The sequence below is a fragment of the Oryzias latipes genome, chromosome 2 (genome assembly GCF_053564925.1).
Source record: "Oryzias latipes strain Hd-rR chromosome 2, Olatipes_Hd-rR_3.1".
Classification (NCBI taxonomy): Eukaryota; Metazoa; Chordata; class Actinopteri; order Beloniformes; family Adrianichthyidae; genus Oryzias; species Oryzias latipes.
The window spans coordinates 26,919,407-26,946,490 of record NC_136238.1 but is presented as its reverse complement, the minus strand read 5'-3'; the positions used below and the strand labels follow the sequence as shown (position 1 = coordinate 26,946,490).

General features: G+C 42.3%; 2 protein-coding genes across 3 annotated transcripts in view; both read left to right on the top strand.

Moving 5' to 3' along the window:
- LOC144987124 (uncharacterized) overlaps nucleotides 1–27,084 on the top strand; it is a 319,301-nt gene that overhangs the window by 148,080 nt on the left and 144,137 nt on the right. The gene's annotated exons all lie outside the window — the stretch shown is intronic.
- LOC144986837 (NACHT, LRR and PYD domains-containing protein 12-like) overlaps nucleotides 156–27,084 on the top strand; it is a 55,342-nt gene continuing 28,413 nt past the window's right edge. The window contains exons 1-7 of one of the 2 annotated variants that reach the window (XM_078935188.1): nucleotides 156–3,008; nucleotides 3,177–3,255; nucleotides 3,417–3,615; nucleotides 3,755–5,552; nucleotides 5,648–5,821; nucleotides 20,952–21,128; nucleotides 25,815–25,991. In XM_078935188.1, coding sequence (XP_078791314.1) covers nucleotides 3,549–3,615; nucleotides 3,755–5,552; nucleotides 5,648–5,821; nucleotides 20,952–21,128; nucleotides 25,815–25,991 — 2,393 coding nt within the window. In that variant the 5' untranslated portion in view covers nucleotides 156–3,008; nucleotides 3,177–3,255; nucleotides 3,417–3,548. Of the gene's footprint in view, nucleotides 3,009–3,115; nucleotides 3,256–3,416; nucleotides 3,616–3,754; nucleotides 5,553–5,647; nucleotides 5,822–20,951; nucleotides 21,129–25,814; nucleotides 25,992–27,084 lie in introns of those variants that run through there. The other variant, XM_078935177.1, reaches the window with a different exon arrangement.

The following is a 27,084-nucleotide window of genomic DNA, read 5'->3' as shown; positions in this document are numbered from 1 at the left end:
TTTGATATTAGCGGTTCTCAATTTGGTGGACAACAAAGTACAGACTACTAAAATTTTAATTAGCCAAGGGCGTCTGAATACTGCAAAAGAGAACTTGAGAGCCATGAGGGATCATTAGTTTTGATAGTATTTTTGCTAGACTGAACCTTAAGCATTTAGAGGCGGAGTATAACAACCCTCTAAATGGGGATGCATCTTGCAGAGTGTCATCTGCTTAAGCAAGGCAGTTACAAGACTGACTTGTGGACACAAGATTTAACTCTTGAACTAAGCTTGAGAGCGCAAGTGATATATTTCCTACGGTCAGGGTAGAAGTTGCTCAAGGTGTTATTTAAACATTAACCAAGTCAACCGATGACACAATACTATCATTCAATATTGAAACAGCCTTAATATAATCTCCAAGGATTAAATAACTGGACGACCCCTTAAAACCATCAGAGCTGTGGATTCTGGCGGCCGGACAAACACAAACCACTCTTCTTAAATCCTTTTCCCCCAAACCAGTAGGCGCAAACTCAGAAGAACAAGTGGAGGGAGCCTGAAGACACGTCAGTCATCATAACAAAACCACTCCAAGCATAGAGAGGGAAAGATCAAACGCAAAACACAAAAATCCAGCTCAGGAACACGGGGCCCAGGATCGAACTACCCAGAACAAGAACACAAGATGAACGGATGACCATAGGACCAAAGCTACAGCAAATGTCAGGTGGCCCAATCATTGACAAATCATATTCAACCAAAATTTGAATAAACGACATGCTGCACAAAAGCTAGAGATGACATAATGGGGAGAGACAAGCATCAATGAACCACCCAAATCCATAGAAGAAAAATAAATCCGGATGGGTGGAAAACCATACATTATAGACAACGTGGAAACCCAGATTTGAAATAAAGTTTTTTCCACAGAGATTCAAAAGACTAGGGATACAGAGGAAAGTTGGCCACCAAGAAATCATCAATAACATGCAAAATGAAGGGCACCCATGGCCTACAAATATCCAGTACAGGGCTTCAGATAATAAAGTCGATTTTATGAGGACTGCCACGACAGCGGAAAGGTAAACCGACAAATACTTCGAGCGCCAACTGAAGGCCAAGAGACGCCACTGAGAGGCAGAACAGTGAGACCATCAGTGACAGTCATCCTCAGCCTTATATCGCTTTCGGAGGAAAATCACGGAGACAGCATGGGGAGCTGAAGAAAATATATACCAATCCTGAAGGCGCATGGGGAACCAGGCCACTGATGCCCGGAAGATGAACTGCGAGGCGCTAACAGGTCTAGATCAAGTCACGTCAACCTGAAAACGTCCCAGGGGCCACCCTTAGTGGCGGCTTTGAAAATGATGCCCCGGAAGAATCCATCACATAGACCCCACAAACCTCCAAACCAGAGAGAGAATAACAAATTAACTGTCCAGCCGAGAAAACAAGGCCGCGACGAGACTAACACACTCACTAATGCGGCCGACGTAAGTCCCTGAAGCCAGGGCATGACCCACTGGGGTACACAGAGCAGGGAAAAACAGGCGGAGCAGAACCAGATGCAGAAGGTGCGGGGGCAACGAACGAGGATCACTGAGTGAATAAAATGAGCCATAGACGCTGCATAAGAGAGACCAATCATAGGGAAAATGTCCACAGAGCAGAGATGGGTCCAGGAGACACTGAGTCACATTCTGAATAGCCAGCAGCTACAACAACGAAGAAAATAGACAAAAGAACTGCCATAATGATAAAGCCAGCATCGAATTAAAAACAGTCAAGATTCACACTCAGCTCCCAGCAACAGAAAAAAATGCTAAAATCCACAAATAAATTCAGCCAGCATGAGAAACCTGTCCAAACGAGGATCGCCAGCCTTCACAACCACAGAAAAGACACCACAAGCCCTGAAACAACAACCGGACGACGCAGAACTATGCAGCAGAAAAGGAATCAGAAGTGCATCATGAAGGACCATGAGCCAAAACTACAATTCCCAGGGTCCTTATGGGCGTGACGTCACCGAAGTAAACAGGAAGCAAGACGCAGCCTTAGAAAACTACACGGGAAAGAACCGCATGACGCTCACCGTAGATAATTAAGGTGACCACGGCAGACGAGAAGACCCGGACTGCTCCTGGTCGGGGGGCAAGGACATCCCGAACATCGCGGAAAGCACTCCCCCTGCAGATGCATGCGACCGCGGCAAAACGAACGCGCTGTGCGCCGTCAGCCGCCCGCTGATCGCCGCAAAAGGAGAGCAGACGCGGCGAAACAAAAACCCCACATCAGAAAAATGGGGATCATCCATCCGAAGGACGGGGGGAACACAGCAAGACGCCGAAAGAGAAGGAGACCCGCGGGCTCGGAGACCGGCGAAGAATGAGCGCTGAAGGTAAGAAAGAGAATGAACGACTGCGCACCTGGGCTTAAATAGGACGCTGAGCAGGTGAGTTAATTTACTGAACCGCCCTAGGGTATTTACCTGTAAAACACTGCAGCGAGTATCTGCCCGAAATGACGATAAATCGTCATTTTAGTCAAAGATTATAATTGAAAGTCTTTCATACAGTTAATCTAATAATAAACCACAAAAATATAAAATACTGATGTATAGTAGTTGGTCTCCATTCAGATTTTAAACAAAAAGTTTTTCTTTGTATCTCATCCACAAACTTAAACATGAAATTCTTCATTTTCTTCTGTTCTAAATGTGAATCAATGATCCAGTTTTCTGTAACTCTGATTCATCTGTGAGTCAAAACTAACGTTGGAATCATTGCTGTTCTGGAAACAACAGCATTCATGATGCATTTCTGATCTGAGATGATCCAAATCCAAAAGAACTCATCAAACACCATCATGAAAGAAACTCACTTCTAACTAAACAAGTGTTTTTCTATCAGGATCCAGCGGAGACTCAGAACTGGATCTGAACCCAGCTGTGTTTCCTTCAAGACTGGCCGGTCAAAGAATGATTTAATCGACTTTAAATCATTTTCTAGTACTGAGAGGTGAGCTCTATGTAAATGTTCTTTCTCACAGACTTTTCTATCTTCATGTGTGCAGCAGTGAGTGTTGGAGCTTCTCCACAAACACAGAATAGATCTAGAAGATTCTACTGAGTGTCTGCAGGACACCAGTGGGTCCAGTAGGATCTGATTGTTGCTGATTCTCCACAGACTGGACCAGCAGAGCTCAGAGACTCCCAGTGGTCCGTCTGTCCAGCAGCATCAAACACAGCTGGACTCCATCTTTCTGGTCTGTACATGAACAACAACTACTTTTCCATCATTCTGTCCACAGTCGTCTCCATGCTGCACTTTGGACACCAGTGGACTGTCAGTGTGTCCAACATGGAGCTGATGTTTGGCTCCATGACTTCACTCTGATTGGCTCATTCATCTGGAATTCTGTTGCAGCTGCTGGAGGACAACATTGTCACTTTTGTCAAGAAGGAGCTGAAGAAGATCCAGAAGCTTCTGAGTAACAGGGAGGAAGAGGAGGAGCTCAAGGATGAAGATGAAGAGCAGAGGAGCAGCAGAGAGTCACTGATGAAGATCACAGTGAACTTCCTGAGGAGAATGAAGCAGGAGGAGCTGGCTGATGGACTGCAGAGCAGTAAGAGGATTTCTCTGATGGTTTCAGCTGCTGAGAAATGAAGATTTACTGATGTCTGAACACATGGAACCACAGGGATTCAAACCCTCATCATTCAGGGCTGCAGAGAGTTGATTTACTGTTTGTTGTCTTCATTCAGGATCTGCTGCAGTTTGTCGACATAAAGTCCAATCTGATCTAAAGAAGAAGTTCCAGTGTTTGTTTGAGGGGATGGCTAAGGCAGGAAACCCAACCCTTCTGAATGAGATCTACACAGAGCTCTTCATCACAGAGGGAGGAAGAGGAGAGCTGAATGAAGAACATGAGGTCAGACAGATTGAAGCAGCATCCAGAAAAGCAGACAGAGCAGAAACAAGCATCAGACAAGAAGAGCTCTTCCAACTCCCAGTTGGAAGACCAGAACCAATCAGAACCGTGATGACTAAGGGAGTGGCTGGCATCGGGAAAACAGTCTTAACACAGAAGTTCACTCTGGACTGGGCTGAAGGCAAAGCCCACCAGAACCTCCACTTCACATTTCCATTCACTTTCAGACAGCTGAATGTGCTGAAAGAGGAGAAGTTCAGCTTGGTGGAACTTGTTCATCACTTCTTCCCTGAAACCAAACAAGCAGGAATCTGCAGCTTTGAAGACTTCCAGGTCCTCTTCATCTTTGATGGTCTGGATGAGTGTCGACTTCCTCTGGACTTCCACAAGACTCGGATCCTGAATGACCCTAGAAAGTCCACCTCAGTGGCAGATCTGCTGACAAACCTCATCAGGGGGAACCTGCTTCCCTCTGCTCTCCTCTGGATAACCACACGACCTGCAGCAGCCAATCAGATCCCTCCAGGATATGTTGACATGGTGACAGAGGTCAGAGGGTTCAATGATCCACAGAAGGAGGAGTACTTCAGGAAGAGGTTAAGAGATAAACAGCAGGCCAGTAGGATCATCTCCCACATCCATAGATCCAGAAGCCTCCACATCATGTGCCACATCCCAGTCTTCTGCTGGATCACTGCTACAGTTCTGGAGGATCTGCTGAAGAGCAGAGGAAGAGGAGAGCTGCCCAAGAGCCTGACTGAGATGTACATCCACTTCCTGGTGGTTCAGGCCAAAGTGAAGAAGGTCAAGTATGATGGAGGAGCTGAGACAGATCCTCACTGGAGTCCAGAGAGCAGGAAGATGATGGAGGCTCTGGGAAAACTGGCTTTTGAGCAGCTGCAGAAAGGAAACCTGATCTTCTATGAATCCGACCTGACAGAGTGTGGCATCGATATCAGAGCAGCCTCAGTGTACTCAGGAGTGTTCACACAGGTCTTTAGAGAGGAGAGAGGCCTGTACCAGGACGTGGTCTTTTGTTTCATCCATCTGAGTGTTCAGGAGTTTCTGGCTGCTCTTCATGTCCACCTGACCTTCATCACCTCTGGACTCAACCTCATGGTGGAGGAACAGAAGAAAACAGCCTTAAAGATTCTTAAACTAACACAGAACAGTCCAGTCCAGTTGTACCAGAGTGCTGTGAAGAAGGCCTTACAGAGTCCAAACGGACACCTGGACTTGTTCCTCCGCTTCCTCCTGGGTCTTTCACTGCAGACCAATCAGAGTCTCCTACGAGGTTTGCTGACTCAGACAGGAAGTAGCTCACAGACCAATCAGGAAACAGTCCAGTTCATCAAGGAGAAGATCAGTGAGGATCTGTCTGCAGAGAAAAGCATCAACCTGTTCCACTGTCTGAATGAACTGAATGATGGTTCTCTAGTGGAGGAGATCCAACAGTTCCTGAGGTCAGGACGTCTCTCCAAATATAAACTGTCTCCTGCTCAGTGGTCTGCTCTGGTCTTCATTTTACTGTCATCAGAAGATCTGGAAGAGTTTAACCTGCAGAAATATTCTGCTTCAGAGGAGGCTCTTCTGAGGCTGCTGCCAGTGATCAAAGCCTCCAACAAAGCTCAGTAAGAACTCTCAGGAAAATCACCTTCAGTCAACAAATGAATCCGATGGAAACATGAAAGATTCAATAACTGCTGTCTGTCTTTGTTTTCTTCAGATTGAGATGGTGTAATCTGTCAGAGAGAAGCTGTGAAGCTCTGTCCTCAGTTCTCAGCTCTCAGTCCTCCAGACTCAGAGATCTGGACCTGAGTTACAACAAGCTGCAGGATTCAGGAGTGAAGCTGCTGTCTGCTGGACTGGAGAGTCCAGACTGTAAACTGGAGACTCTCAGGTCAGGTTTCATTTAAATGTTGATTCTCTGCAAGAAGTTCTGTCTGGTTTTCTCTGATTTAGGAGAAAAACAGGAAACAGCAGAGGACTGTTGTATAGAAGTAAAAAGAAAACAACATTCTGCTTGATGGAAAAATCTTGGTTTTGTTTTATCTAATGGTTTCAAATGTCATCATGTGTTTTCTTGCACCAGACTAAACAGGAGAACCTAAGTCCATCCAGGTGTTCACATCTGGGAGAAGTTCATGTTCTGTGTTCTTTGAAGGAAAACATATATCAACCCCAGAACTGCAGATTTCAATGGAAAAACAGTCACATAGCAGCAGCTCCTTATGAAGAGATATGAGGATGTCAACCTGCAGCAGACAGACAGGTTTTTCCCACAGACCTCGTTCTGGTGACTAATCAGAACCAAGCTTGGATCAGAACCAGGTCTTTCATTTCACATAGTCTTTAGGTTTGCTTCTGGTTCTCAGTCCTGGTGCATAAACAGACGCTAAATCTATGCTTTTTTAGAGTGAAAAACCTCTGCTGGTTGTTTATGTTCAAGGCTGGGGGCGGAGCTACCTGGCATGAGGATTACGGTTAGATCAGCAAACTAAGAAACTGAAGAAGACCCTAAAATATTTCTAGAATTAGAAATGGGACTTTGGAAGCAGCAGACTGACTGGATCTCACTAAATGTTATTCTTTGCAGTCGCCCGGCACACTGCGTATTCATTTACACAATGACACATGAAATAACTAGTAACTGACTTGGACCTGTTTATGTCAAACACACTTTGATGAAGAATGGAGAGAGAAAGGAAAGTTTAGCTCTGCTTCATTCTTTTTTGTGGTGAACTTCTTTGAGTTTCTGCAAAGAAACTTCATGCTGACCTGGATGACCTCTCCCATCAAATGTGCCATTAACTTTCTGATCTAGTTCAGCAGCAGTCCTGGACATGAAGGTCCTTCAAACACAGACTTTCCTTCAGGCAGAGCAACAACACCAGAAAAATGAAATGCTGACAAAAATGTTCTTCATCCTTCAGAAGACAAAAACAAATTTCTTTGAATGAGTCTTTAGCAGCATCAAAACATGCTCCATTCCTGCAGATCTTCCAGGAAAACATTCCAATCTTCTTTTAGCTACAGTCAGTGACTTGAACTGATGCTGAGACTTTTGACCTATTTTCAAACTGTCTACTTCCTGCTGAGTCAGCAAAGTATCAGTCTTTACTTTCAGTGAGTCATTATGAAAGACCTCAGTTAACATGGCAAGATGGCTGTTTCATAACATGCACTGTCACAGGCCACTGTTCTCCGTTCCATTAGAGATTCCATTAGGTCTTCTTGTCCAAAGCCTGGTGAAGCGTTCCATCAGTCCATTCCAAAACGTTGCTTTTCTGGTGGTTGAATATGTTCTTCTCTGGAAACTTGTTTCCACAGGGTTTCTAGCATACGTGTAAATGTGCTACCTGTGTCAACTACAGCCTCACCCTCACACCCTCTGATGGAAACAGGAACAATTCAAAGGTTGGATTCTTTAGTTCTGACAAGTCTTTGTTGCACAACAGTGACCCCTACTGCACCTTTTTGGAAAGGTTTCCTCTCAGATGTTTTCCTCATGGCTTTTTCAGTGTTGGATGCACTTTCTGTCAGTATTCTGGGGCCCCCATGCAATACTTCTCAACCATGGCTCCTATTGTGACAAGCTGTGCTACTGTAGATACAGTTCCTCTGAGACAACCAGACACTTTTGGTTGATGTTATTGAGGATACGTCGCACAATTTCTTCTTCTGACGTCTCTCTTCCACTTCAGACATGAAGCACGATAATCGCAAGCAAAGTCCCAGAGACTCTGATCTGGCTTTTGAACTGTTGATCTTCATTTTTCTTCACCCTCATTCAAATAATCCGCTGGAAGGAAAGCCGACATGAATGTATGTTTGAAGGACGTCCAGTCGTGGTCCAGAGCTTTTCTGGCTTTCCAACAACGGAGCGCTGGTCCCTTTAGGTCTGCAGACAGAGCTCCCAACAACTCATGGTTTATAGAGGTGGAACATCTAGATCATTATCACATTGTTCAATGAAGCTGAGAACATCAGATGAATCTCTAGAAGTCCCAAAGGTGGGAAAGTCCATCCTGACAGGAGCTTTAGGATCGTATGGAGCTGCAGCAGGCTGACTAGAAAAAGAGGAGTGATGCATGTCAGTTGGAGTTGTGGGACTGACATCTGTGGAAACAGTCATGGTTCTCTGCACAATGGGAGTGCTGGTGGTTCTGAATGTTTCAAGCTGTTTTTCCATTTTCATCTCTGTGCAGCAAACAGTGAACCACATCCTTTTCTAGTCTTTGTATGATGGCAGTAAACTTGTTTTCTAGTTTTTCTAGACTAGCATGGACATCATCTCTGAAACTGTTTCTCTGTTCAGGGAGCTTCTCAGTGGATCTCTGAAGTGAACTTCTCATTTAGTGAGTTCTTCTTTCAAGGTGTCGACATCATGTGCTCAATCTATAGGATCCCTTTGTGTGTTTGGATCCGACTCTTTCACTTCAGGTTCAACATCTTCATCACCACCCCAACAGATCCATCTTCATCCTCACCATCACTCTGATCGATGGCTACAGGATTTCTCTCACCAACACAATAATCTTCCTCATCTTTATCATCATTCTCATTGAAATACAAAGATCTTAGCAAAAAAGAGACATCACTGGCAGAGGACAAATGGCCCTAGAACTTCTCCCTGGGTCAATGGTCTGGCTGAAGCGGCCATCTCCTCTGCTACCATCAAACTTGCTTTACAGCAGCTTGACTTTGGGATTCTGCACGGCTGAAAAGCGTCTGCTGAAGTGTCCCATTCTTCTCTGACTCTTCTGCTTTCTGGATCTTCTGCTCTGCATTCAGGTCTATCAGGTTATCAGGATGTTTAGTCTCACAGTATGGTCTTAGATCAGGTTCTTTCATTAAAGCCACATTAGCTCCACCAATCAGAGCCATTGGTTTAGCAGCAATGTCAGAAACATTTCCTAAGCCTCCCATGGGTTTTTAAAGGCTCTGTGATCAGAATCCACTGTTATCTTCAGCATGGTGAGGGCTAGCTTTACAAAAACCTGCAGCATCATCAGCTAGTTTGGATTGACGCAGTAAGAGTTCATGTTGGATTACGGTGGTTTAGATTTCCACCACCAAGGGGCACTAGTCGTAAAGCAGAGATGCAGATGATCTCATCACATCCAGAAATATGAATTGTCTGTTTTCCCTACAGTTTGGTGTTCTTAGTGGTTCTGTGGACGTCTGAATGGACTGTTCAGTGAAATCAATCTGCCAGAGCGGCTAAAGAGGATCATCACCTCCGTCACATTTTCCTCTGAGTTCCAGGGAAGCTCCACAGCTCAACAGTTCAGCAAGGCAGCTGAAGCACTGCCTCATGGGATCTGTAGTTACTAGTGTTACCAGCGCTCATTTTGCTGCTGCATTAATAACAATAATATGAAAAAAATTTAAATAAATAAATAAATAAAATAATAATAATATCAAACAATCTCGCAGACCAGATCGGGCTGGACGGTATGACCAAAAAATAAACCAGAATGAACCTGGGGGATATTCCAGGAAGCATGTTTAAACTAGCCTGACTTTAAGCCTGAACTCTGGCTGAAATCCGCCTGAACTTGCTTACCTGGGGTATGTCGGTTCCAAAAGACCGGATATGAGTTGGCGTAATTACGCTCGACTTGGTAACCCTGGGTTAACGCACGGTACATAAAGACATTCTCAATAGATCGCCTATTTTTGGAGTCACCATGGAAGCGCGTGGAGAAAAAAAAGAAAGCGCGACACTTGAGACGGAAATGAGACGGAGTCTGAGATTTTAATGACGGCGGATAGAAATTATAAGTCCATCAAAAAAGTAACACGGCTGAAAAATAATTTAAATAATTTAGTTAAATTAATTCAAACTCAATAATTGTTTATACAATTATTGAGTTTGAATAATTGTTAAATACGTAACTCAAATTTACGTATTTATCTAACTAAATGTCACATTACTTCATTAATCTTTTTTCCATCTTAATTACTTATATTTCTTGAACTTTCATATGTCTAAGTTTGAGCCGGCAGATATGCTCATTTTTATAACAATAAAAAGAACGGAAAAAAATGCACGGAGTGCAAAAATTCATCACAGAATATTCCATCACTGTCATAACAGATTTAGGTGGTAGGGGTGCTATATAAACTCATCATCCTTTCCTTTACTCTTACACATGGTGCAGAGACGTAAGCATGGTAGGACAAAATAGCTCGGCAAAACACGATGAAACACAGTAAAACAGCTATACAACTAAACACATTTTGTCAAAAACCCACACTTAAACCCAAATCCGTCCAGACAGGCAAAGGGAATGATATCCCACAATCCCTTGCGGTGCCGATCTAACAGCAGCATCAAAGTTACACCTACTTAATTGAATTAATTTGAATGAAAGGAAAATAATTGTCTGAAAACTACGTATTATTTTTAAGGTGACCTAACAAAAAAATGATTTATCTTAACTGAAGGAAATAATTAAGTTAGATCAAAGTAAAAAGGTTTATCTTTCCAACATGACCTACCATGAAACATACCTCCATTTCTGGAACCGAAAGCTGAGGTTATCAACTTCCTTAGCCTCGAACTTATCGTGGGAGCTAGCATAACCTGCTTTCTGGAATACCCCCCTGGAGACACTGACAAGGACAACATGACAACATGACAAACATCCAAGAATCCTCTGAGTAGTTTCTGTTCGTCTCTGTAGAACAGCTAAAAGCCCCCATGCCCCTCCCCCTCCCCCCATGAGGAGAGGGCTGTCAGTCAGTCATCTGTAGTCTGAATCAACCGAAGATCAGGACAAGTCTTTTCTAAAATGTAGAAAGAAAATGAAATGACAGTAAAGTCAAAGAATGAAGTGTATAGTGACAGAAAAACCCTTTTTTCCTGATCCTGCCTCCAGGTGATTCATTTTCAAATGAAATTATAACAAAAACAGCCTAAAAACATGATAATGGTCTGGATTCTTGTCATGATGTCATTGACAGTAAAGATGCAGCACTCTCATGGGGGGTTAAGCTCAACACCGGCTCTGCAATGTTACACAGACACTGCTAATAAAGTTAGGTATAAAGTGGATCATGTCTGTTATTATATTTATAAAGTACTGTTTTTTAAAAATTTCCTATAAATGAATGTTGTTGAATTTATCCAACACGTCTCAAAGTCTGTTCCATTAAAATATTTTCTGACATTAAACCTGTTTGTGGTTGTTTACCAACGACACATGGAACAGCTTATTAGCATCTTATCTTTAGACTCATTAGTATAACATCTGTAGATGTTGGTCATTTTATTTAACAACAAAACTAACATCACAAATAAAGAATATTATTTCACAGGATTCTTATAACCGTTATTTCCAGTAAATAACAGCGATTGAGTTTATTTTATTTTGTTAAATATTATAAGAAAAAAGGAGGGGGTGATCTTATTTAGTTCTTTCTTTTCTATGATTCTATTTTTTGGTTCATTTGTAAATCCCTCTATCTAGCCAATTGTGATTGGTTCTTGATACATAGAGGGCGGGAACAGGTGAGGAAGATAGGAGAGATAGACCAATGAGTTATATTGCTAGAGGAGACACGCCCGATTGGGAAGCCTGGCCGACGGTGGCGGAGTGCGACGCCATCTTGGTGAGGTCGTCGGCGCCCACATGCCAATGCTTTCTATTGCCTTTAGTGGCATCTAAGTAGCTTTTATATAATTGATATATCTATATATTTATGGATATATATAAATATATAATATATATGTGTATAATTTGTATATATACCGTAATTTCCGGACTACAAGCCGCTACTTTTTTCCTGCGCTTACAGCCGTGCGGCTTATTCAGTGACGCGGCTGATTTATGGATTTTACTGGCGGACGCCGTGTACGTATTTTCGGACACAGTGAATGGTTTGAATTCTCTAACACCAAACACAAGTCATTTAATTTTCAATACGCCTCTAAGCCGTCAAACAGCATGGACCTCACTTCAGGTCTTAGACACTTCAGTCATGGTTCAACAAAACGAAACACGCATGCCCAGCCGCATCCCAGAATCCTTTGGTGCCATTAGACCCAACGTGCACGTGATCGCCGCTACAATATGATGAAGCTTTCAAGTTAAAAGCAATCGTTAGAAGCAGCGTGAAAAAATCCACCATCACCAACGGGTTTGGAAAAGCCGGTCAGCTGCGTGACGGAGAGAACAGCGCATGCTCAGGAGTGAATTTACCTCTGAGTCATAGTGACTCGGCTGGCTGCACGTAAATATATGGGAATAATATCAGCCTTTATTTTGTCGGGACATACTGGATACACAAATTGACGTGGTCGTTTTAACGGTTATTAAGGACTGAGCGGAGTTTTGCATTGAAACGCTCACAGCCTCCGTGTGAGATGGAGACTGCGTGTCGTGTGAGCTGCGGGGCCGATGGCAGTCTGAAGGCTCCCACACGTAACAACGCATCCGCCCCTCATACACAAAACGTACAGTAATAAGTCCGATTGCTCTGCACAGACACGATTTGCTCCGTTCACCAGCGCAATGGGGACGAAGCGCTCCTCCTTGAAGCCGCCCTGGCCAGAGCTGTCGGAGTAGATAGGAAGGGGAGACAAGGAGCGCGCGGGAGCGCGAGCCATTCTGCAGGCTGCAGCCAGGGCTTACTCGAGGCGTCCGCGGACCAACAGTGTTTGTTGTGAAAGGAAACTTCTGACCCACGCGCCGCGAGGAGGCGCGCGTATCGCGCTGAGGCGCGCGCTTTTCAGTCGTCGCTGCTTTATTTTACTAGCGTGTTTTTAACCAGCCCTGTTACTCCCATAACGCTGCCACGGCACAAGCGGAAGGAGAGCTTTTCCCGTTCACCCCTCCATCCACTGCTGATACTTGCTCATTCTTAAACATGTACAACAGAATGGCGAGCCGGGCGTTGGCCCCGCCTTTAGCCCCTAAGACTCATGGGAAATGGGGGATCGCGGATGTAAATTTCCTCATCATAACTGAGGGATGTAATGTTGATTATATGGTTACAGTTTGTAATTTTATGTATGATACCTAGATTGTCAATAAGTTAAAAAAATAAATAAAAAATCATAACTGAGGAACTTGTGAACAGAATAGAGGTGCATACTTTTTGGGAGATGCAGATATACTCAAATACATGAGCCTGAGGCAAAACTGACTCCACGTAGTGTGTGCTAATAAATCACACTTGCTCTGTGAGTCAGGACGTGATCCGTCAGGATTACAATGTTGCCTAAATCATGCGGCTTGTACTCCGACGCGGATTGTATATGTATAAAATTAGGTAAACACATGAAAATAGGTGGGTGCGGCTAATAATCGGGTGCGCTTTGTAGTCCGGAATTTACGGTATATACTTAATTTGTTGTTGTTGAATAAGAGAAACAGTCAGCCTTTAAAAACTCAAACTTTAATAAAAAAATGCATAGTTGCAGGACTTCTTCAAATAAAAAATTTTTTACAAAGAATTTTTAAAAATACTGATGAATCCTATAGTCTGCATGTCTCATTTGCAGTGTTTGCATTGTTTACTGGAGCATCCCAATTGTGTTAGACTTCTGTGGAGCAGTTCTCCTTCAAATCCTCCATGTTCTCCTCCAAAGGAACAGAATTGTGATGGAAAAAGATGTTTTTCAGCTGGCAGGAAGAACCAAACTATCCGTTCTCTGTTTCAGAATGAGATAGACACAAAAGCCCACGTTATCTCCGACTGGAATCGGTTTGATCTAGAATCAGTGGGAAAAGGTTTGGTCCCTGCCCCAAAAGTATTTCATCACCAAGAAAATTAAAATAATTTCTTTCTGAATTCTTCATACATTTTACCCAGAGAAACACTTTTTTACCAGATTTAAACAGATCTGGACATAAACTGTTCATTTAGACCTTCCTCACCAGAAACTGTGTCTTTTCTTTTTTGGCTTTGCTTTTTCACTCCAACATTTTGGAAAGATTAGACTCATTTTATAACAACCATCTATGTGACTATGAATTATTCTATAAACGTATTACTTCTGAAGAATTTACACAAGGTAGATTAAATGAAGAGAGCATTTATGTTGTTAAATTGATAATAATTATGGCTAAGTATTTCATTCACAAGTGTAAAAATGCTAACAAAAACAGTTTTTTTTGTTTTTCAGAAAGAAATGATTCTGTATGTAAATAGAATTGAATCCTGCACTAACAAAAAAGCTGTTAGAACTTTGGTTAAATACTTTGATTAAATACATAAATATGACCTCATGCAAATACACAATTAACCAATAAATCTCTCATAAATACATAAAAAGATCATGAAATTGTGAAAAACTTGCACACAGATTTTAAATGAGCCATTATATTATTAAATATATTTCATTTTGCTATAAAAACCTGTTCATTATTTCAAAACAGCATTTTGAAATATTAATTTTAATCATGTTGAAGATTAATATTATTATATTATTTCAAAATCAATATTTTCCAAAGTATCTTTGTTTTTATTTCACATTGCTGTTTTTCAGAATGACTTATTTATTTCACATTTAGCTTTTCCAGAAGAATGAGTCTGTCTGTCAATCAAACCAGATAAGGTGTGCCAGACATGCCGGTTCTGGTTCTAAATTTGCGGGTAGAAATGGCCTTTTAGCGGGAATGCATCATTTGGCGGTTTTAGTGTCGGTTCTGTTTTTTTTTATCATAAACATATAGTAGTGGTCAAAGTAAGACTGGTACGGAGTCCAATTTGTTCATAATTAAATAAATAATATTTAATAAAATAAATAAATATGATCTCATGCAAATACACAATCAAGCCAGCAGAATGAGTCTGTCTGTCAATCAAACCAGATAAGGCGGAGACACCTTTGTGATTGGTTACTCCTTTACACAGACATAAGCAGCAGCACCCTAACTACATCGATGGAAGATGATTCAGCGAACGTGACGGCGCAATGCCCACTCCTCAACACAGGGGGGAGTATGCACCTCAACATATCCACAGTGTTACCAGAAATTGGGTAATTTTGGTTCTAAATTAACTTGTTCTGTCCAATAGCTGGGCAGACAGATGAGAGCTGAAGGACTCTTGTGTTGGACATATTTTACTTTAACAACAGGGGTTATAAATCTTTAGACCAAGCAGAGGTATGTCTGAATAAACCCCTTTTGAAATCGAGGCCAAACTTTATTCATTTTAATCATATTTGAGAACATTTTGTGTTGGACAGGACGGAAAAGGAAAGGAGGGAAGAAGAGAGAGGGATGTAAGAGAGAGGGGGGGATAGGAGGGTAATAATGGGGGGGGGGGGGGGGGGGTAAAACCATGAAGCAGCATAAAGCAACAAGTTGCCGGATGTTTATCATTACAGCAAGGTTCAGATGTATTACAAATCTCAAAGAGCGGGGCCTGTCCACGCACACACACAAATGTTATAAGCACACCTGCTAGCTCCATAAAAGTCAACATGTCAACATGTACACTATAAAGATAGTGTTCACAAATGCATACTTAGCTTCAAACCAACTAGTGTGAAATATTTCATTCATTCAATCACGCAAACTATTAGTGCAAAGGTGAGCTAACACCTGTGCTCAAGTGAGTGCTTATTTTCTTCTAAAATGGATGGTGGAATGTAAAAAGAAGGAGGGAGAGTGCCCAGCCATCCCCACACCAAGACCCCCGCCGCAGCAGCTGCGGCAGCCAGAATTCCCCCTACACCACATGTCAGCAGGCAGAGAACAACCGCCCACCGGGAGATCACATCCACCACCCAGGCCTGGGACAGCAGGACTGCCACGAGAGCCAGAAAGCAGGGAGGCATGGCAGCCCAACCAGGAGAGCAGCCCCCCGCCGTGCCGGAAGGGCCCGACGCAAGTCCCCACCCGAGAGGGGTGCCCACAGACCCAGACGAGGACCCCATCACCACCCAGGAGTTCTGGCCATCCCCCCGCCCCAACTCCAGGTACGAGCCAGGACCCCCCAAGGGAGACCCGCCCAGCGCTCCAGGCAGCCACCCACCCGGCCCACGGTTGGTCCAGAAAGGAGCATGGCAGGGGCCAGCCATCCCCACCCAGCAGGGGGGCACGCTGGGGATACGGGGGGCCCCACGAGGGGTGTTGTAAACATGGCCCGACCAGGCTCTGCCATAGTTGGAAATTTGGCGAGCCCCAGCACTCAGGGACAAGGGCCAGAATCCACCCCCTAGGGACACAGACATCCTCAGGCTCAGAATGTATAATTTGAGGAGTAAAGGGTGTGTGTACTAAGGGGGTGCAGTTAAAATTGGCAGGTAGGGCACTGAGGGGACATCTCCTGATTACTCACAGTGATGTCCCATCACCTTTCCCACCAAGGGGCCCTAAATGTCTAAAGTGCGGTTAAAATTGGCGGGTTGGGTGCTACGAGGACATCTGCTGCTAGCTGGCAGTGATGTCCAAGCACCCCCCCCCCCTACCAAGGGCCCTACATGTCTAATGTGCAATAAAACCGAGAGAGCCCATTCCATATGGCAACCATGGGAGGAGGACCACTGCCAAATAGCCCCCCCAGGTGCATCGCAGGCTAAACCCCCCACCCCCTCACCCTATTATGAGATTATGTGAGGAAGGGGGTAAATTGGGGACAGCTGGTAGACTATCCCCTGGTGGTCCAACAGCCGTCCCCCCCCCCCCCCCCCCCCCCAGCATAGGGGCCAGGTCACCTAAGCCCAAGGGGTCCCATCCCCGGAGGCGCCGACACCCCAGGCCCAGCACCACCTACCCCACACAAAGAGAGAGGAGCCAAAAAGCTCCAAAAATGTAAACTTTTTAGTAATAATAGATTTAAGTTGCTGATATTGCAAGAAGTTATTTATTCCATGTTTGTCTTGAAGTTCCTGGGGAGTTATGAATCTTCTGTCAATAATTAAGTGCTCTAGTTGTTTTACGCCCCCTGCTTGCCAAGCTGGGAATTGAATCATGTTTTGTTTATGAGGATGTCTGGGTTGTTCCAGATGGGTGTTATTTTGCACGGTTTAATTGATGATTTTGATATTTTGAGAAATTCCCACCATGCTGTTAAAGTGGCGTTTATGTTAATACTTTGGAAACAATCCTGTTTTTTAACTGTTTGGCTAATAAATGGTAGATCTGACAGGTAGATCCAAGTTCCATGGGTTGGTTTCTGGATTATTCTTTAACCATTTTAAGATGTATTGCAATCTATTTGCAAGAAAGTATTTGTGGAAGTTTGATAATTCTAAACCTCCACAGCTTTTTGCAGATTTGAATGTTTTTAGACTAATTCTTGCAGGTTTATTGTTCCATAAAAAGCTTGATATGGATGAGTCTAATGTTTTGAACCATTTTAGTGGCGGTTGTGTGGGAATCATTGAGAAGAGATAATTAACTTTGGGTAAGATTTTCATTTTAACCGTGGCTACCTTGCCCATAAGGGACAGAGGCAGGTTGGTCCAGCGTGTTAGATCGTCCTGTATGCTTTTCAGTAATGGGGTGTGGTTAAGCTGCACCAATTCTGATAGTTTGGGGGAAAAATAGATACCCAGATATTTGATATTTCCTGATTTGACTGGTATCGTGAGTCTTTGCTCCATATTACTGTTCAGTGGTAGTAAAACTGATTTGTTCCAATTAATTGAGTAGTCTGATAGGCAGGAGAATTCATTAATAATTGTTACTGTTTCATTTACAGAACGTGAGTTATTTAAAAACAGCAATATGTCATCTGCATAGAGACTAATTTCATGATGGCTGTGTTTGGTTTTAACTCCTTTAATGCCCTCATTATGTCTTATTGCTGCAGCTAGAGGCTCAATAAATATAGCAAAAAGAGAGGGGGAGAGTGGGCAACCCTGTCTGGTTTCTCTTCTGAGAAAAAATCTGTTGGAAGTCTGTTTATTAGTTCTGACTGATGCATTGGGGTTATGATATGATATTTGAATCCAATTGATGAATTATTCTCCAAAACCAAACTTATGGAGGGCAGCAATAAGGAACTCCGAATTTACTCTGTCAAAGGCTTTTTCAGCATCCAGTGATAGTACAGTCATTTCCTGTTTTTTAATGGTGGCAAAGTCAATTATATTAACGAGTCTGCGGACATTGACATTGACATTGACATCCGAGTGTCTGCCTTTGATAAATCCCGTTTGATCGAGGTGAATTATGTGAGGAGTGATTTTTTTCTATTCTCTGTGTTAGTGCTTTGCAGATAATTTTTACATCTGCATTGATTAAAGAAATGGGGCGATAGCTTGAAGGGGTTGTGGGGTCTTTGTCTGGTTTTAGGAGGAGAATTATGTTGGCTGGGTTCATGTTAGGTGGTAGTGATTGGCTTTCATTGATAGATGTGACCGTTTTATAAAATGTTGGTGCCAGCTGAAGCTTTAAATTTTTCAGATCTCCCAGAATGTGTTCCTGTGCAGAAGCAGCATAATCAGTCTCCAGGGTTTTGATTTTATTTTCTAATTCTAATAAATCTGCTTTCTCTTTGCGTTTTTTATGCGTTGAATAAGAAATGATTTTCCCTCTCATGACTGCCTTTGCTGTTTCCCAAAGAAGACATGTTGAAATATCCGGAGTATTGTTGAATTCTAAGAAGGTTGCCCACTCTTTTTGTAAAGAATTCAATACATTTTTGGTCCTTTAAAAAAGACGTGTTAAACCTCCAGTTTGTACCAGAGGCTTTGCATATTTCCTTAAATTTTTTTTATAGAAACTGGCGCATGATCACTGATAATTGGATGAATGTTGGAACTTTTAATATCTTTTAAAAGAGATTTACTGACTTTCAAATCTTATTTTCCAAGTCATGTATTGACTTATATTTTCTTTTTCCAGGTAAATGTTGATTTGATTTGAAATAAACTTGTTACTACTTACTACTACTACTAATAAATAGTCTAAACGGGAGTGTAAGTGAACTGGAGAGAAAAAGGTGAACCCTGCATAAGAAACTTGATTGTTGTTGTGGTCTGTTTTTTCTAATTGTGTTCGTCTTTAATATTTAGATGCATTTATCTGACATATTCATAGTGACAAACTCAGTTGTCCTTGTTTTATGGACTTTACATTATTGACAATAGGTCAGTTTGGGCTCAAGGAATTAGGGAGTAGGGCAGGATATTGGACACAGCCTGTGTCTCTTTATTTATTTGTTGAAATCTGACATTTTTGAAATGGAAGCTTTAAATCTATTGGATTGTAAATATTTAGTCCTGAAGATTTCATGATGATCGATGACATTTCAATTCCTTGTCTGTTTTAACTTCATTTGAAGTCATTTCTAATCTATTGTATTTTCATTCCTGATCATGTTTTTGGGTCCAAATCCAAAAGAATTGAGCAAACAGTGAAAATGTCATCTGTCAGTTAGGGTTGGGCGATGTCCCTTAAATTGGCATTTGACGATGTTTGCAGTCAACCATCGAACCATCGGGATGGACGATGGTATCGTCGGGGGAGGGGGGGGGGGTGTAATTTTATTATATAATTATTATTCGTTATTTTACTTTATTTATTTATTTTATTTAAAAGAAAATGACTCGTCCGCGATGATCCAGTCTAAACTGAGGGAAGTGACTTTAGCAGATGGACTTACAGTTTGGGGTTTGAGGGGAAGTAAGGATGCTTTGTTACGTGTGGGAGACTTAGTACTGTGATCCGTCCCGCAGCTCTACGTGAACGAGCAACCGAATTTAGGAGAACCGGGTGTCCCGGTAAAAGTGTGTGTTGGGGACGACGCTGAAGTTGGCTTCCGGTTCACAGCTTCCGATTCGCGAGCGCACTAAAGGAGCATTCTACTGTTTTTTTTTTGCAGTAGGATCTCCTTAGACCGGGTCCTGTTCAGTTTCCCCCATCTTTTCATCTGTCATTTATATCTCACCCTTCCTCATTTTAAGAAAGCAAGCAAAGGTTTCACAAATCAGAAACAGTGTTTAATGTATTCTCCAGTATCTAAATCATACTTTAATCCAGGTTTGAGCAGTCTAGGTCCAGCGGTTGTTGAACAGGACCCGGTCTAATGTGGACTCAATGCGCAAAATGCGGTCAAAATCATCCTATTTCACGTTTACATAAATCAGAAACAGTGTTTAATGTATTCTTCAGTAACTAAATCATAATTTAATCCAGGTTTGAGCAGTCTAGGTCCAGCTTTTTTTGAACAGGACCTGGTCTAAGGAGATCTTAGTGCAAAAAAAAACAGTGGAATGCTCCTTAAGTGCACTCACGAATCGGAAGCTGTGAATCGGAAGCCAACTTCAGCGCTGTGTGTCGGGGCAGAACTCTGAGCGCCAGCACACTCAGCGGCTGTGGGGCGGTGTAAGCTTCAAAGCAGAAAGGCCGCTCAGTCCTTAGAAACCGTTTAAACAATCACGTGGATTTGTGTTTCCAGTCGTGTCCAGACTAAATAAAGGCTGATGTTATTCCCATATATTTACGTGCAGCCAAGCTGCAGATTGCAGCGTTTCCCGCATGGATTTATGTTCATGCTAATGTTGTTAGCCTGTGTTAGCATACTGCTAACCCTGGCCCTATTCCGGCTCCGTTCTTCGAAAGAAAAAGCACTGACCACACGGATTAATATTAAAATGATGAGCGAAAAGGCGCTTCATAATAACCGTAACATTAATAAAAGCACGTTTAGGAGATCATATTGTATAATACCGAGCTGCCATATCTATGTATGTAGCCGCTCGGCGGAACTAATTTTCTCTTCTGGTTTTTAAAACACTATACTGCGCATGTGCGAATGATTTATTCCGACCGAAAGTGTGACCCATGTGAACGTTTTTTATAATCTGAAAAAGTTTTTCTGGGCCCATGTAGACGGTTGGATTCTAATCTGACCAATAATACGATCAAGATATTTTGCTCATGTAACCGCGGCTTACGGTATCGACTCGCAGCGTGGCGGGGCCGATGGTATCGTCCATCGGCACAACCCTATTGTCAGTCTGTCATCAGGGCGGGTCCCACCTGACTGAATGGACCAAGTTCCTGGACCTCCAGCTGCATCACTGCTCCTGAACACACTTTTCTGTCTGATTGCAGGTTGAAGAACTGCAGTTTGTCAGAGATCAGCTGGGAAGTTCTGTGCTCAGCTCTGAAGAAAAACCCGTCTAATCTAACAGAACTGGAGCTGAGCTGGAACCAGAACCTGCAGGATTCAGGATTTCTTCATCTGTGTGGTTTTCTGGAGAGTCCAGACTGCAGACTGCAGACTCTGAGGTCAGTAAAGAAGCTGAACTCTGAACTCCCCTGATAAATTCAAAAATCTGACTTAATAAAAATGAACTAATGCTAAAAAAGAAAGTATGAATTATTATTAAAATTATATTAAAAAAATGAAAACGTCTTCATCCAAAAATACAAAAATTAGGGTAAAAAGAGCTGGTTCAGTCTCTGAGCCTCGGCAGCAGACACCATGTTAGATTCATATGGCAATGTGATTGGTTAGAATCTGGACCAATCAGCAGCTGTTTGATGGCAGCTTGGTCACGTCAAACCGAAACTTAACTCAGTAAAGATAGGAAAAAAGTGAGATGACACACAACGCTTGCAACTTTCTTTTTGGCATGCGAAAAAATGTGTTTTGCAAACGCAAAAAACGTTTTTGAAAGCAAAAGAAAGAGTTTTTTGAAAGCAAAAAAAACAAATTTTGAGCAAAAAACTTAGAAAGTTTTGTGTTCAACTTAGAAAGTTTTGTGTGCAACGTGGTGGCAGAAATATCACTCCATAGAAACCAGAAATGACTGCAGATTCATTTACAATCACAGACCACAGGAGCAGCATGCAGCAGACCACTCATGACCCCACCCTGCCTGACACTCTAAACACCTTTGCACGCTTCGACACACCCGGCAGCAGCAGAGACTCTGGTCCTCTATTACAGCTGGAGGAGCAGTCCCAGCTTCTCATCCTACAGCTATATCAGGTGAGCTCCACTCTGAGGAGGATCGACACCAGCAAAGCCGCAGGACCAGATAAAGTGTCAGGTCGGGTTCTGAAGCTGTGCGCACATCAGCTGGCTAGAGTTTTCCTGGACATCTTCAATCAGTCCCTGCAGCTCACCTCAGTTCCCGTGTGCCTCAAGTCCTCCATCATTGTGCCGGTGCCAAAAAAGTAATCTGTCTCGTGCCTCAATGATTACCGGCCGGTCGCTCTGACACCGGTGATCATGAAGTGCTTCGAGAGGATCATCCTGAACCACATCAAGGACATCATCCCTGCTACTCTGGACAGCCATCAGTTCGCATACAGGGAGAACCGATCGACAGAGGACGCAGTTTCATTAGCCCTGCATGCTACCCTGTCCCACCTGGAGCATCCTGACACCTATGTCAGGATGTTATTTGTGGACTTCAGCTCAGCCTTCAACACGGTGATCCCAGACAAGCTGACACTGAAGCTCCACAACCTGGGTCTGCCTGCCTCCCTGTGCCTCTGGAACAAAGACTTTCTCACCAACAGGCCCCAAGTGGTGAGAATCGGGGACTCAACATCATCCACTCTGATCCTGAGCACAGGAACACCACAGGGGTGTGTCCTCAGCCCCGCCCTCTTCACTCTGTTCACCCAGGACTGCTCCGCTATTCATTCCACAAATCTGGTTTTAAAGTTCGCCGACGACACCACCGTAGTGGGTCTCATATCCAACAATGATGAGACTCACTACAGAGAGGAAGTTCAGCACCTGAAAGGATGGTGTGCTGACAACAACCTCATCCTGAACATCTCCAAGACCAAAGAGATCATTGTGGATTTTAGAAGGACTAGAAAGGTGGCACACCCCCCCCCTCCTCATTATCGGGGAGGAGGTGGAGCGGGTGGACCACATCAAGTTCCTGGGGATCCACATCACATCTGACTTCACCTGGTCGCTGCACACATCCCACCTGGTGAAGAAGGCTCAGCAGATACTCTTCTTTCTCAGGAAGCTTAAAAGGACTGGACTTTCATCTCAACTTCTGGGGAACTTCTACAGGGCAACCATTGAGAGCATCCTCTGTCTGAGTGCTACAGTGTGGTACGGGAGCTGCACCACTCAAGACAGGAAGGACTTGGCCCGGGTGGTGAAAACCGCAAAGGACATTGTGGGAGGACCTCTCCCACAACTCGACTCAGTGTACGACAGCCGGGTCCGACGGAAGGCTGGTCGTATAGCTGCAGACCCCACCCACCCATGACATCAACTGTTTGTACCTCTTCCCTCTCCTGTATCCTTCCCTGAGGAACAGCTTCTTCCCAAGAGCAGTGAGGTCCACCCCCCCACCCCCCACACACACACACCCCATCATACAACTGGGTCAACAAAACCGCCCCCTCCCCCCAGACTTAACATAACCCATTAACTCCTGTCAGCACACAGCTGACAATGCTCTGACTGTATTTAAAACTATGTACACAATATTCATGCTGCATGCGCAATATTCATTCTATATGTGGAATACCCACTCATATGTGCAATATTCACCCCATTCTACTGTACAGTATTTATGTCTTATATAGCTCCTTATCCTTATTTTATTTAATTCTACCTTTTTATATTGTTGGAAGAGAGTTGCTGGAAAAAATTTCATTGTGCACTGCAGAATGATAATAAAAGATTCTGATTCTGATACTGAAATGAAAAACTGTCACTTCAAAAATGAGACTTTATTTTTGGAACTTTGGATTCAGAAAAGTTCTATGACTACTAAGAAATGCTAAAACCTAAAACGTTCAACTCAGGCTCAAAGTCAACAAAAGGACATTTAGAATAAAGTTCAACACTTCATGAACACAATGAAAAGCTGCAAAGTTTGGGAGCAGCAGAACCAGCAGAAACCCTTAGACCAGGGGTCACCAACCTTTTCTATACTGAGAGCTACTTCATGGGGACTGAGTCATACATAGTAATTTATTAATAATGATGGATTATACTCATAAATGTAGAAAGATTAATCTCTTTAATGATTTCTCACAATAATTATCAATAATAACATCAAGGTGGTAAAGAGACATCAATATTCATCCCTTTATTAATCTCAGAAATGGTTACATTTTCAGAAGATTCTTCTCTACATTTCATAGAAAAATGTCCCATTTTCACTATGTTGCACTATGAATATAAATTATGTGATGTTAAAGAAAAATCAACTTACATATTTTTAAATCTTGTCACATTTTGAATTAAAGTCTGCAGCATTTTTAACAAATTCTAACTGCTACATGTATGATTGAACACATTTCTTCCATGTTCTAATCATCTTTTCCATGACTCTGCCATGTTTCCCTGACAGCGTCTGGGATCTTTGAGTTAGTTTTAGTCCAAGTCTGTTTGTGATGTCACTTTTCTTCCACTTTGTCTCAGTCTCAGATGCAGAAACAATGTATTTCAGCAGCGACTCTCAGAGGGAAAGTCTCTGTAGATCCAGAGAAAATGTTGCTGATGGTTCCACAGTGGGAGTGATCACGTGCTCAAAGCCATCACTTTAGCACAGAACGCTGGGATGAATGATGCAGTGGTAATGCAGACATTATGGGATGTCTGGGTCAGCTTTAGTGATGTTTTAATGTTCACACGGCTGAAGAATGTCCATCATTGATCCTTCCTCATCAAAAACCTTCAGAAACATTTCTAATGCTTTGGGAAACATTTCTTAAAATGTAAAGAACATTTGATTGATCAGCATAAAGCGTTTGATTGATTTATTCAGAACAACTGTCTGAACCGCAGTACGAGTGTCTCTCAGTGTCTCTGTGTCTGAAACCAGGAGACCATGTTTCCTCCTTCAGTTAAGAACCAGAGATGCTGCAGTGATTTAAGCGTTGAGCTCGGCGCCTCAGTCCAGCAGCAGAGTGTTTCGTCTATATTCATTCATCCAGATCACACGTGTCAAACTCAAGGCCCGGGGGCCAAATGTGGCCCTCCATGTCAATTTATGGGGCCCGCGAGAGCATCAATGTTTTTATTTCATGAAAATAAAAATTATTTATCCATATCTAGGGGGAATCTGACTTGAAATATGGGATTGGGCAACTATACATTAGGACTTAAACACTGTCCATCTAACCTAACCTGACAGAATCAAATGTAAAATGATTTATGCTTGAGTAACAAGCAATCATGTGTTTTCTATGCAACTGTAATTATCACTTTAAAAAGTTATATTAAATAAATAACGAGTTATTTAACATTAAGGAGTTGTTACATTTATTTTTCATTACATTTATTTACATGTATAAGTTATATCTGGCCCTTTGAGGATAACTACTATGCTAATGTGGCCTTCAGTGAAAATGAGTTCGACATCCCTGATCCAGATGATAATAATTCTCCATTATTATCTTCAGTGTGTCAGGAAATATTACGGCTGCTTCTCAGTCAGCTGATGCCATTTGTCCACGCAGACACAGCAGAACCATCAGAAGCTCCTCTTCAGGGCCACATTCAGACATTTTGGGCCCCGTGGAACGTCATGTTTTTCAAGGCCCCTCTACAGTTTAGAGAGGTCAGGAAATGCTTTCAGAGGAGAACTAAAGACTTTTTTAGCTGTTTTTCTGCAATGTGATCATTTGAAAATGAAGTTTACAATTTAGGACTCAAGATGAACAAATACAGTTTAATCTGACATTTTTGAAACTGAACTTTAAATCTATTGGTTTGTAAATATGTAGTCATGAATAATTCATGATGATCAATGACATTTCAATTCTTTGTCTGTTTTAACTTCATTTCAAGTCATTTCTAATCTATTTGCATTTTCCTTCACTATCATGTTTTTGGGTCCAAATCCAAAAGAAATGAGCAAACAGTGAAAATGTCATCTGTCAGTCTGTCATCAGGGCGGGTCCCACCTGACTGAATGGACCAAGTTCCTGGACCTCCAGCTGCATCACTGCTCCTGAACACACTTTTCTGTCTGATTGCAGGTTGGAGAAATGCAGTTTGTCAGAGATCAGCTGTGAAGTTCTGGTCTCAGCTCTGAAGAAAAACCCATCCAATCTGACTAAACTGGACATGAGCTGGAACCAGAACCTGCAGGATTCAGGAGTTCTTCATCTGTGTGGTTTTCTGGAGAGTCCAGACTGCAGACTGCAGACTCTGAGGTCAGTAATGAAGCTGAACTCCCTGAAGGATGAGAAGAATGGATCAGATGAAGAACTTTCTGATGTTTCACTGGAAGATTTTCTGTCTACAGCCGTGTTTGAAACAAACTGATGATTGGTTCAGATTTTCTTCATCAATTAAATTGATTGTTCTGATGATTGATAGAAACTGATCTGTTTCAATCAGCATCTTGTAGATCAGGATATCCAACCTATTTTAGAACACAGATCCATTTCATGTCAGAAAAAATGTTCACAGATCGGCCTGTAGAAAGTTCAAGTTTGCATCCAAATTAGTTTCAGCATCCAGTTTTCAGAAAAAACATTCAAAGGATTCGACATAAAATCTATTTGAAGAAAACAGTTGGAAAAGATCTTAAATTATTGAATCTAGAACAGACACTTCCTTTGAATGTCACTAGTACAACAAAAACACACAAAGTGTTCTTTGGTCAGTGCATCATTCAGTCACTGAAAACCAGAAATGACTGCAGATTCATTTACCACTAGAAATGAAAAACTGTCACTTCAAAAATGACTTTATTTTTGGAATTTTGGATTCAGAAAAGTTCTATGAATACTAAGAAATGCTAAAACCTAAAAAGTTCAACTCAGGCTCAAAGACAGCAAAAGGACATTTAGAATAAAGTTCAACACTTCATGAACACAATGAAAAGCTGCAAAGTTTGGGAGCAGCAGAACCAGCAGAAACCCTTAGACCAGGGGTCACCAACCTTTTCTATACTGAGAGCTACTTCATGGGGACTGAGTCATACATAGTAATTTATTAATAATGATGGATTATACTCATAAATGTAGAAAGATTAATCTCTTTAATGATTTCTCACAATAATTATCAACAATAACATCAAGGTGGTAAAGAGACATCAATATTCATCCCTTTATTAATCTCAGAAATGGTTACATTTTCAGAAGATTCTTCTCTACATTTCATAGAAAAATGTCCCATTTTCACTATGTTGCACTATGAATATAAATTATGTCATGTTAAAGAAAAATCCACGGTAACACTTTATATTAAGATTCCTTAACAAGCTTTGTTAACACATTTACAAGCATTATAAATGAATTT